General features: G+C 45.4%; 1 protein-coding gene across 1 annotated transcript in view; it reads right to left on the reverse strand.

Moving 5' to 3' along the window:
• Positions 1 to 223: 223 nt before the first annotated feature.
• LOC103809260 (centrosomal protein C10orf90-like) overlaps positions 224 to 12,828 on the reverse strand; it is a 22,523-nt gene continuing 9,918 nt past the window's right edge. The window contains exons 7-9 of the mRNA XM_009082087.1: positions 2,324 to 2,387; positions 887 to 986; positions 224 to 262 (exon numbers count right to left, since the gene is read on the reverse strand). Of these exons, the coding sequence (XP_009080335.1) occupies positions 224 to 262; positions 887 to 986; positions 2,324 to 2,387 (203 nt within the window). The remainder of the gene's footprint in view (positions 263 to 886; positions 987 to 2,323; positions 2,388 to 12,828) is intronic.

The following is a 12,828-nucleotide window of genomic DNA, read 5'->3' on the forward strand; positions in this document are numbered from 1 at the left end:
AGGTGATGCTCTCAACAGCTGTGTTCCCTTTTAGGCTGTTTCTGATGACTTGAAAGATGCCTTAAAATTTTCAGTTGAAATATAAATGATCTTTCTTTCTACATAGAGCCAAAGATAAGGAAAATACCACCAGGTAATTGAGATAGCAGTTAATTTTATGGCTTATCCAGCAGTCAAAGGCATTCAAGATCCAATTAGGATGAGGGGCAAGAGGCTCCTTTTGTCATTCTGTGTTTCTGTGAAGGAGCTGGTCCAGTAATTGCTAGAAAAAAAAAGCAATGCAAAACAGCTTTAAGATACTGTTAAAATACATGAGGTGGGAGAAAACTTCAGTGATAAGGTAGGTGAGATGCTATTGGCATCTCAGACTTCAAATCTGCTGGGTACATTGCTCCAGAAAATGAGCAAACACAGCAAGTTTTGCCATCCTGGCCAGGAAGGGGGTGGTTAGGTGGAGGAAGAGAGCACTTAAGCAAGGAAAAACTTGTGTGCAACGTGGAGCTGATTATCTGGGAAAGCCTCCAATCTGCACCTGCAGCTTCCCACCACAACTAATTCCTCAGTTTATAAAACCAAACCCTGGGCTGCTTGTTCTAGCATGGGCCTTGGAGCAACCTGGGCTGGTGGAAGGTGTTCCTGCCCATGGCAGGGAGTGGAAGGAGATGAGCTTTAAGCTGCTTCCCAACCCAAACTACTGTGATTCTATGAAGGTTCAGCTGTTAATTCAAGTTTAGAGAAATGCCTCAACCCAAGAATAAGCTTTCAACTCATCCTTTGCCCTCAGGGTTTGCACATGGTAAACAGAGTCTCCCCAGGCAGAAGTCCCTCTCAGGACTCCATCCCTAGGGTGACAAACCTCTCCTTGGCCTCTACTGGAAACCCTCACCTTCTTAAACATCTCAACACGCAGCCTGTTGCTCTGGATGATGATCCTTTTCTGCTTCTCTTCTTGTTTCTTCTTAACTTCAGGTAAGTTGTCATAAATCCTGCAATGAATCCACAAAGTTAACTTTACATCCCTGGGACTGGCAAATAAGTAATTTTCCCTATAGGAAATGTTTGCCTTCAATGCAAGACTTGCCATCAATGGGCATCTCTAAGCACTTGAATTTGATTATCTCTAAACACTTGAGTTAGATTAACAAAAATGGTTCTAGGTCAAATCTGACTTGTTGAAAATCTCATTGAAATTTCCAATTCTGGAATCAAAAAGGAAAGAAGGAGGAGGGATCAGGTTATCTCCAAGCAGCAATGTAACACTGCAGTAGCTTCTAACAAGCTCAGTGGAGTTGGTTTCAATTTATAGCAACATAACTCAAACCAGAAACTGGTCTGTTCCCTTATTTTTTGTATTTATGTCACAAAATTAATACCAAGCAATCATTTTCAACCATTTTTTTTTTCTCAAATATAAGCAAACCATCATTACAAGACTGTAGACTGTTGCCATTTTTATCCTGTCATTAGGAACTCATTTTCCCAAGGAGAACACAATCTTTCCATTCTAAAAAATAACACGACTTGCCTTTAAAAATAACATGAGTTGCCTTAAAAAAAAAAAGGTGACTTCTGGTCTGATCTTTTCCCATTAAAATCAATGATAAAATTCCCAGGGGATTGCAAAGAAAGCTGGAAAACTCCTTCTCAGCAGTCCTGTTCTTTGCATGCACACAGAGCCTGGTTAGCTCTGGGTTTTCCTCATAATATTTGGCAATACTGAGCTCTGAGGCAGCCTGGTTTGGCTGGAGATTGTGTTTTGGAGAAGAGGAATGGGACCCATGTTGAGCACTCTTAAAAGCAGGATGAATTCCTCGTGGTGGCCAATTGCAGCTTCCCTTGCTGCACACCATGGCATGAAGTGCACCACAGTCCTAACACCTTGCTGTAATTCCCATACCCTGTGCCATAATAATGGCCAAAAAAACCCCAAAGTGATTTCACTGCTCTCATTTTTGAATGTCCAACATGAGGTACCTGTCGGGGATGTAGTTTTCATGCCATAGGTACCCCAGGCTGTCCCAAAGTGCTAGAAAAGAGGTGCTCAAAGGGCAGATCAGACACCACATTGCTAATACTTTGCTGTAATTCTCACACTTTGTGCCACAATCAGAGTTTAAAAATCCCCAAAGAGGCTGCACTGCTTTCAGTATTGAATGTCCAACACGAGGTACCTGTCAAGGACTTAGTTTTCCTGCCATGGGTACCCCATGCTGTCTGAAACTGCTAGAAAAGGGGTGCTCAAAGAGCAGAACTGCCCCAAATTCATCAAGCTGATACAGTGGAAGGAAACCATGAGTGAAGCCTAAACTGGAGTGATTCATACCTTTTAGATCTCATGTGCATCTCCTTCTCAGGAATGAATCTTTCCTTTGGTTTGAAGAGGTTATCTAGTGGAGAGAAAAGAAAGTTAGGATTGGAGAAATCTGCATGTAGTGGAATTTTAAATGTTATGTTCCGTGTAATCGTGATATGCTGTTTCTGGTGAAATTTGGGATGGCTTAAGATCAGATCCAAATCTCCACAGGTCAATGGAGAGACATTGAGCAAGTTCATCTGGAGCTGCATGAACCAGAAGCTTCCCTATGGGTTGGGAAGGATGGGGAAGACCCACAGCAACAACTTTCATTTACTTCACTTGCATATGGCTTTTGTCACTGGCACCTGTAGCTGTGCACATTGGTTCAGATCAAGAAACACTGATGATTTCTGCCTTAACAAGTGATCAATCTTCCTCACGTGCTCCTGCCCATGGCTGTACCCTGGCTGAGTCTCAGCTGCTGTGTTTTGGGATCCTGCCCTGCTACAATCATTCCTGATTCAATTTACACCTGTTTTGCAGGGCTGTGAGTAATTACACTGAGCATTAGGAGGAAGAAAATTGTATTACTCTTTCCTCATCAAATATTAAGAGATCTCTGATAATTCCAATTAGCATTTCCCTGGATACAGGAAAATAATTATCAACCTTAGCAGCTGGTGATTCTCAGGAATAGGTGGTCTTAACACCTTCCTGGCAAAAATGGATTCTGAGTGGGAAGGGATGGTGGTGTACAAGGTGGGGAGGCAGGAAATATGGAAGATCACTGTTGTATCTCTAGATAAAATTCATAGATCATAGAATCCTGGAATGGTTCAGGTTGGAAGGATCTTAGAGATCATCTCATTCCGCCCCCTGTCATGGGCAGGGACACCTCCCACCAGCCCAGGTGGTTCCAAGCCCCATCCAACCTGGCCTGGAACACTCCCAGGGATGGAGCAGCCACAGCTTCTCTGGGCAACCTGTGCCAGTGTCTCAGCACCTCACAGGGAGGAATTTCTTCCCACTATTCCATCTAAATCTCCTCTTAGTCAGTGTGAAGCCATTCCCTGTGTCCTGTCCCTCCAGACCCTTGTCCCAAACCCCTCTCCAGCTCTCCTGGAGCCCCTTTAGGCACTGGAAGGGGCTCTAAGGTCTCCCTGGAGCCTTCTCTTCTCCAGGCTGAACAATCCCAATTCTCTGAGCCTTTCCTCATAGGAAAGGTGTTCCATCCCTCTAATCAAAGCCAAGAGGGAACTTTGCAGCAGTTCCTGTTCCAAACTGCTGCAGTTTTCAAAGCACAAACTGAGACAGGAGAGAGGCTTTGAAGCCTCCTCTGCCTCAGGACTAACGCTTATTAAATCTTCAGTACACACCAGCAACATGCTCAATTTTCTAGGAAAATATCATTTGCCTTTTATTTATTAGTGTTTTAATGTTAATTTACATGTTGATTAACTTAAAAGGAACAAGCCCTTGGATGTTATTGCTGCCAAATAACCCTCAAAGTGAAGGGAGCAGATTGGCTGTGACCCAGATGGTCCTGGCAGAGGGCTACGGTCTAGGGGCATTGATTTTCTGGGGCCAGGGTGGATGGCAGCACACTCCAGAGCAGCCTCAGCAGCATCCCTTGCTGCTTGAGGTTGCACACCTCATTCTGGCAGCTCAGGGCTGCAGGACGTATCCCTTCCCACATGACGTCCTCTTACCTGGAAAACAGCACAGGATCAGCCTGATATCCCATAAAACCACCACTGTGGGTTCTCTGCAGCACAGGACAAAACCAGGCGGCATTTCATGCTGCACAGCAAATCGAGGCATCTTTCTGTCTGTGTGGTAACATGGTCCTCAGTACAAGATCCCTGGTGTCACAGCCACTTCCTTCTGTGTGGCCCTGGCCTTGGGGACATCTTCCACCAGCCCAAGTTGCTCCAAGCCCCATCTAACCTGGCCTGGAACACTTCCAGGGATGAGGCATGACACATTAACATTTCCAGACCTCTGTGTGTAGCCACTTGAACAGGAAAAACTAATCCAGGGATCTGCAGCCCCATGACCTAACCTGTATACAGCATGATAAGCTAATCTGTACTTTTCCTAAAACAGATTGACCTCTGTGTTTGAGTCTGGGAAGCAGCAGAGATGGTGGGAGCAGTGCAAGGTACTGTTCCTCCAGGATAATCCTCTCCTGGTGGCACAGAAACACTCTTGAAGGGCATCAGCCCTATCGCTGCCTGCAGCTCTGCCTGGAACAACGCTGTGCAGGGCTTTGCAGGGAAGGATTCAAAAGAGACTCTGGGGGAAATCCTCCAAGAAAATAATAAATCTACCTGGGTTATAAAAATGCTCTTTGTGAAGCAGCTTGGAGTCACAAGGTTAATGCTCATGGCTAAACATTCATGCAGTGTCTGTGTCACTCTCAGCTTGCTGTGTATGAGAGAGAAATCACATGCAAACATCACACAGAAATAAAGCTAATCCTTGATGGAATTTAGGATTAGAATTCAAAAGTGAAGTGAAAAATAAATAAAAAATGCGTGTAAGTGAGAAAATAAAAATCATATGTGCATTTAAATATTTGTTAATCCTCAATACTGAGAAGAAAGTGTGTTTCAAAGCAGAAGAGCAGCAAACACTCAGAGCTATAATAACCTGCCAAGCACATCATGCAGACCTGAATTAATGTTCTCTCCTACCAAGCACAGATCAAATGGGGCAGAAGGTGGACAATTCCCCAAGCTGATAGTCTTCTAAATTGCATTTTAGAAGTCCCTTATCAAAGTTCCTTATCAGATTTCATAGACTTGTGTTGCTTTAGAAGGAAACTATTGTGAGTGATAGAAAAGTGATTTCAAAGCAGATGTTCAGCACTGCCAGTGACGCACCACAGTGAAATGAAGGCGCAGACAGAGAGGCATGAAACACTTCAGTGGTGTTTTATTCCAACCTTGTGAAACTACTGAGCTTCTGGTATCTGGGCTGCATCCAAAGGAGTGTGGGCCGCAGGTCAAGGGAGGTGATTCTCCCCCTCTACTCTGCTCTGGTGAGACCCACCTGGAGTGCTGCACACAGTTCTGGTGTCCTCAACATCAGAAGGACATGGAACTGCTGGAGCAAGTCCAGAGGAGGTCACAAAGCTGATCAGAGGACTGGAGCATCTTCCCTACCAGGACAGGCTGAGAGAGTTGGGGCTGTTCAGCCTGGAGAAGAGAAGGTTGTGTGGACACCTCAGAGCAACCTGCCAGGACCTTAAAGGGCTCCAGGGAAGCTGAAGAGGGACTCTTGGTTAGGAACTGCAGTGATAGGACAAAGAGTAATGGGGATAAATTGAAAGAGGGGAATTTAGATTAAATATCAAGAAGAAGTTTTCCCTGTGAGGGTGGTGAGACACTGGCCCAGGGTGCCCAGGGAGGCTATGGCTGCCCCAACCCTGGCAGTGTTCACAGCCAGGTTGGATGAGCCTTGAGCAACCTGCTCTGGTGGGCGTTGTAGGGGGTTGGAGCTGGATCATCTCTAAGCTCCATTCCAATCCCTTAACATACTATGACTCCAACAATTTTATGACACCAACCTCATGGTCTGACATCTCCATAGTGGGAGAAAGAAGCCACTTCAGTGAGTTTTAAGTGAAGGTAAATGAGTCATTGCAGTGATATATTTTAATAAATGCTGAACTCCACCTCCAACAGGATGAGTAACTTTCTTGCTTGAAAAGTTAGTAAATGTTTAGACAGGGAACAGATGAGATTGTGTTGGAACCAACCCCTGACTTCCTATTTACCACTAAATCACTGAAACACTTAAGAAAGAAAAACAGTATCAACATCTATCAAACTATACAGAATATACACACATTTCCCCCTAACATGAATGTCAATTCTCCGATTTTGTTAGGAGCTAAAACATGTCATAGAATCATAGAATCAACCAGGTTGGAAAAGACCTCCAAGATTATTGAGTCCAATCCTACTGTGGTCACTAGACCATGGCACTAAGTGCCACACCCAGTCTCAGCTTGAAAACCTCCAGGGATGGTGAATCCACCACCTCCCTGGGCAGCACATTCCAATGCCTGAGCCCTCTCTCTGTAAAAAAAGCCCTGCCTAATACCCAACCTAACCCTCCCCTGGCAGAGCTTGAGTCTGTGCCCTCTTGTCCTGCTGCTGGTTGCCTGGGAGAAGAGACCAACCCCCACCTGACTCCAACCTCCTGTCAGGGAGTTGCAGAGGGTGCTAAGGTCTCCCCTGAGCCTCCTCTTCTCCAGGCTGAACACCCTCAGCTCCCTCAGCATCTCCTCATGGCACTTGTGCTCTAGGATGTCTTTGAGGATGTGTTTCCAGTTCCTGAAAAGCAAAGCACTGATAGTAATGGTTCCCTAATTAAACTGCTTTTTTCACTGAATAAAATAACTCAGCATAGCCCATTCACCCAGAGAACTCCTAAGACAGAAAATAGTTTTTAAACACTGGGGTTTTTTAATCCACAGGCCCCTAAAAAATAAATTAGCCTTGAAGCTAAGATAGATATCAAGAAGATGTTGAACTTAGTGTGCCCATAGAGAATATACACTAGTGCCTACACCCAGAGGTGCTGCCCAGGCTGCTGCACACCCTGTGTCCATGACTTCATGCAATGAGTTCCTTCAGCTGCAGTCAACAGATGAGGGTTTGGTATTATTTATAGCAAACTGCACTAACCCATTAGTTAAAGGGTTGAGGGTAAGACTGCCTCGACTTCTGCTCATCTCAGAGACATGCTGAAGCTCCCACGTGCTCCCTCCCCCAAGAGGACCCACAGGAAGGTGGTGCACAGGTTCTCCACTCACAGGTTCTCCAGCTGTTTGGGTCTGTCCTACACTGTGGCTATTGAGACTTCTGATCCTCCTTAGTATCTCAGTCTTAACAATGGAAACATCTCTAGTACCTCTAAGGAAGCTGCAAAGTTGAGAGGTTTGATATTCTTGGATTTTATCCTGAAAAAAAAAGTGAAAAGCATCACACCTGACCTTCCTAAATCTTTCATTAGAGCATATAGTCTTTAAAAGCATATTTTTCCCCCTAAAAAAATAAGAGTTAATGAAGAAGATATGACAGAGTTTGGTAAATTCATTGAAAGATTAATTGAATCTTTGGCAAAATTTGCAACAGCTCCTAAATCCTGACTTCTTTAGCTTCCATTTCTACTCCTGGCTGAAATCAGACTTTTTCCTTCTGGATTAAAAAGCTTAGAATCAGAAATTCAGTTTTCTCTCTGGCTGTTTCCAGACTCCCATGAAATTACTGCCTGGACATCGTGAGTCACCGAGAGTGAGGCACATTGTTTTGATGCTGTCATCACCCACACAGCAAAACTTCTCATGTTTGAAGATTTTCTGATTTATTGTCCCTGTCCTTGCACAGAGGTTGGCTGTCCCCCTCTCAGGGATGGGGTGATGGTGGGGACATGCTGGGCACTGCGTCACCTCCTCCCCTGTCGTCACAGTGAGCCTGGGGGACCATGTCACCCCCTGCCACTGACCTGCAGTGTGCTGCTGTGGTGAGCTGACTCACAGCCACGGCTCTAATTGATGAGATGAATAATAATATCATAAAAATAGGTCATTTTTCTTCCTAATTCAATTACTTGACTGCAGCTTAGTCTTTATTCAGAGCTGTCAGCCTCAACCAAGAGACTGGGGCCAACAGCATCAGTGGCACGACTGCTAGCTACAGGTTTTGATGGGGAAAAGGCAGCTGAGAAATGACACAACTAAAGGCACAAATGAACATCTTATCATAGAATCATCTCTGGTGGCATCTGGAGGAGCTTCTTACAGTATATTAAGGGGTTGGAATGGAGCTTAGAGAGCATCCAGCCCCAGCCCCCTGCCCTGGGCAGGGACACCTCCCACCAGAGCAGGTTGCTCAAGGCTCATTCAACCTGGCTGTGAACACTGCCAGGGTTGGGGCAGCCACAGCCTCCCTGGGCAACCTGGGCCAGTGTCTCACCACTCTCACAGCAAAAAACGTCTGTCTAAGATCTAATCTAAATTTGCTTCTTTCAATTTATCCCCATTACTCTTTGTCCTATCACTGCAGTTCCTAACACAGAGTCCCTCTTCAGCTTCCCTGGAGCCCTTTAAGGTCCTGGCAGGTTGCTCTGAGGTGTCCACACAGCCTTCTCTTCTCCAGGCTGAACAGCCCCAACTCTCTCAGCCTGTCCTGGTAGGGAAGATGCTCCAGTCCTCTGATCAGCTTTGTGGCTTCCTCTGCTCTGGACTTAGCCCCCAATGGCATGTGAAGCCCATGAGGATGCACCTTACTGGCTGCAGGATTATTGCAAATTCTCTCCTTGCTTTCTCCTCTCTCAATAGCTCAAATAAACCCCTCCCTGGCACAGAGCTGCTCGAGAAACCAACCCCTTGAAAACCCAAGCAAACCAACAGCAAACCAGGCTTTTTCCAGCTACAGTAAAGCTTTTGGACAGGTTTAGAGGCACAACTGAGGAGACACAAATTCGTTTCCAAAATATTCCTGGAGATAGAGGATTTGGATGCAAATCCAGGGGAACACAGCAGGCACCTGAATGGTAACGTTCAACTGATATTGCCATTTCCAATGAGCCACCAACCTCTGAAAGGAGAGGGAAATGGAACGTATGGGAAAACCGTACGTGCCTGAGAAATTTCTGTTAAACCTCTGAAAGTGCTTGTGTACACCAAGATCACAAGGCTGTTCATTATGCAGATTTAAAGGCCTATAAACAGCTGGTAGTCCTGTCACTGAAGTAATTACATTACTGTTCGTGAGATTTAAATCCAGTTATTTGAACATTGTTTCTATTCAGCTCCTCACAGTGGGATCTCTAATTTGTTCAACAGCAGAGTAGTCTATCTTGGACTAATTAGCACTCAAAATCTAGCAATCCCCATTACCCAGCACAAAGGTTTGTGTGAGAGTCACAGGTTCGGAGCCTTCAAAGAGCTCTTGTGCTGAGCAAATCTTCTGCAGGATAAACATTTTCATTTTGCTCAGATTACTTTGCAGCATTTGGTAAAATCCTGTTCATGAGGTACAATTAAAAACTGGTAAACAACTTCGGGGTTTCGGAGGATGAGAAGGTAAATGGAAACTGCACAGATGTTGGTATTTACATGGAAATGCTGTTGAATGCCAATTATTTCTTGCTCTTACAGGAAGCTAAAGTTGTAATGACACTGTTAAAACACGAGGAAACGATGCTAGTTAATAATTTCATATTATCAATAAAGGCATTTAAGGCTGATACAATAATCTCTCTGGGAGAGAGAGAAATCTCTGCAGGTCATTGCTCTGGGTGTAAATGGTTTTATGGAAATAAAAGCTGCAAGACCAGAGAGCAGCACATGTAATAAGCTTATTTCAGAGAGATATAAGCACAGCAAACTTGTTGAGTGCAGAGGGAAACACCTCAGGCTGCAGTTTAGTCCCATTTACACCTGAATAAAATCAGGCATCCACCTCTCCCTATCCTGTGCCACTTTCCTGTTTAGGCACACGGGGACCTGGGCAGGGAATGTCCTCTCAAGCTGGAAAACTAGTTGGATACCCAGTGCTAGAGCCAGTGCTTTAGGCAAGTATGCTGCAGTGACCTGCTCTTGCTGTCCAGCCACAGAGGGGTTGTAATCCATCCTTGGGGTCAGTGGAAATTAAACTCATCAGCCAACCTGCTCTTAGGAAAAAGACCATTGGAAAATTTATGAGAGTGTGCTGGCAATGAGCCCTGTGAACCTCAGAGCCAGAAAGACCTTTACCTCCACAAATCCCCAAGCCATCAGAAAAGAGAGAAAAAAGAGAAAGGAGGAAATTATCAGACTGAAACAAGCAACCACAAGATCTCACCCTGGAGCCTAGAGGTGCCATCAATACAAGCCTGTATGCTTAAGCACGTTTCCAGGTCATCATCTTACCCTCCTGGGCTCTGCATTTCCAATGTTGTTCCAATGTGTGTTGCAGGGAGGGAGCAGCCCATTTCCTGAGACCAGGAAACCTGTGGGTGGGCTGTGCTTGGCAGAGATTTCTCAAGACTAGCAGGGAGAACAGAAGTAGTAGTACTAGTCCTGAACAAAATCCCCATGGCACTGGGGACGTGGCAAAACAATTGCACAGAAGTGTTTGTTGCCCAGTTCCCTTGATTTCTAACAACAGCTGAGGTCGAGTATCTGTTGTATGGACATGACACCACGGGGAGGGCATGGGGGAGGTCTCTGCCCTTTGCTGTCCAGTGCAATTGGACCATACCCTGGGGAGCAATGGTTGTGATGACACAACACCGACCTCAGCCTTGTGCCCAACCTTGGTGTCTCAGTCCACAACTGGCTCACAACCAGATGCAGCCAGAGATGGAGGTGGATACAGGATTTTCTGTGTTTGGCTATACAGACACAGCCCAGGATGATATTTCTCCTTTTCTGGCTGCTTTTTGCTCTCCACAAACTCCAGGCTCTCTACCCCTTGAAGAGTTGGCTTTCAGAGGCAGTCAGGGTTGAACCTGCCATGTTTGCCCTGCTCAGCCAGCTTAGGCTGGCAGCTCTCAGTGTCATTCGTGCATGGGTGTGACACACAAGCAGCCTGGGAGCTTCCTCTTTGGGAAGGGCACAGTCTCATCACGCCCATAAAAACAGGAGGCTGGTGCCAAGGGAGGCAGTGCTGCCCTCCTCTCTCCACCTCCCACCCTCCCTCTCGCCTCCCCTGTGCCAGCTCATCTCATCACAACCCTGTTTGATGAGCTGGATCAGGCTTTGGATCTGATAAAACCTCAAAGAGGGAATACTAATTTAAAACAAAGGGGATTTAAAAGCAGCTCCTGCTAGAGGAGCTCACTGAAATGCAGGGCAGGGATGGCAGCAGTGACAGAGCAGGCAGTGCCACTGCTGCTTGTGCCCTCAACTTGCCTGGCACCAGGTTAGGATGGGAAATGGGAGCCTTGAATCACTGGGATTTGGGTGTCCACTTCCCACCCCAGTAAATCAAACTGTGCTTGCATCCCTACCTGAACTACAGCTGCATTCCCCTTTCATTTTCCTTCAGTTTTCTAAAATATGACACACAGTTTTTCATTGCTTTGAAAGCTAATTTTACATGAGAAAACAGCTATTCCAGAAAATAGAGAATAATAATGGCAAAAAAAATGATAACTTCTCTTCCTTCCAGCTTTGGGGAGTGGCAGAAGGGAAGGAGAAAGCTGTGACCTCAGAAGGACAGAGATGTCATCAGCAGAGACATCAGGACAGAGGTGTCCCTGGGTGAGGGAGAAGTCCTTGTCTCTTCTGCAAGAGGAGTGGCAACTAGAACCATAGAACCATCAAGGTTGGAGGAGATCTCTTAGATCATCAAGTCCAACTATTAACCTGTCACTATTGTAAACCCTAAACCAGATCCTTCAGCACCAGATCCAGACACCTCCTAAACACCTCCAGGGATGGTGACTCCACCACCTCCCTGGGCAATTCCCCATTCCAGTGCCTGAACACCCTCACAGGGAATACATTGTTCCTAACATCTAATCTGAAAAGCTTGGGAGAACCTGTAGGAAACAAAGATCCCCCACTCTGGGTCTCACTGCTGACACAAATCCTCCTGCACAAAAGCCTCCACCAGGCCAAATCCTAAAGTATCAACTGTGAGGCCTCAGAGCAAATGAAATCTGCTGAGCACACTCCCCCACAGCCCCCGAACTGCAGCCCACACAGTTGTGCTTTATTCAGGGATCTTGGATTTCCAGTATTAACTGCTCAAATAACAGAGATGTGACACTTCAGTCACTGGAAAAATATTAAGATGTCACAAACAGAAAATTATATGTGGCTCCATGAAGAGAGATGAGCTACAGAAACTAAAGATTCTCTTTAGATAAATTTATCTTTAATGACCAATGACTAAACGAGGGAAATAGTCCTTTCCTTGAATAATTAATGAATATATTTCAGTATTCTGCTTTTATTACTCATTAAACAAGCGTAAAGATTAAACTTTCATCATAATTTAAGGAGAAATAGGTTAAACCTTTCATTTTTTTTGGTTTCATGAAGGATTTGCAGAGGGGTTTGGGGACTTGCAAAGATGACCAAAAAAAGGAGGAGGTATTTGCCACTTCTAAGCTAGATGACAAACTCCTGCCCTGTGCCTGCTGGGCGGGTTAGCAGAGCCCTCAGCCTCAGGGTGGCACCTGAGGGATCTGAGCCCAAGTGAATTAACTTGGGTAACTCAACTAGTGAATTAATTTTGTCAGCTCTTTAAAATATAATTGATGTTTTGTGTGGTGTTTACTTACGTTTATTGAGCTCTTACTATAAGATATCATTACGTCTGTGATGTAAAGTAGACTCTGTCATGTCACCACTAACACAGATGTAGTGATGGAAGTTCATAGAATCATACAATTTTAGGGGTTGGAATGGACCTTAGATATCACCCAGCCCCAACCCCTGCCCTGGGCAGGGACACCTCCCACCAGAGCAGGTTGCTCAAGGCTCATCCAACCTGGCTGTGAACACTGCCAGGGTTGGGGCAGCC

The sequence above is a fragment of the Acanthisitta chloris genome, unplaced genomic scaffold (assembly GCF_000695815.1).
Source record: "Acanthisitta chloris isolate BGI_N310 unplaced genomic scaffold, ASM69581v1 scaffold14209, whole genome shotgun sequence".
Taxonomy (NCBI): Eukaryota; Metazoa; Chordata; class Aves; order Passeriformes; family Acanthisittidae; genus Acanthisitta; species Acanthisitta chloris.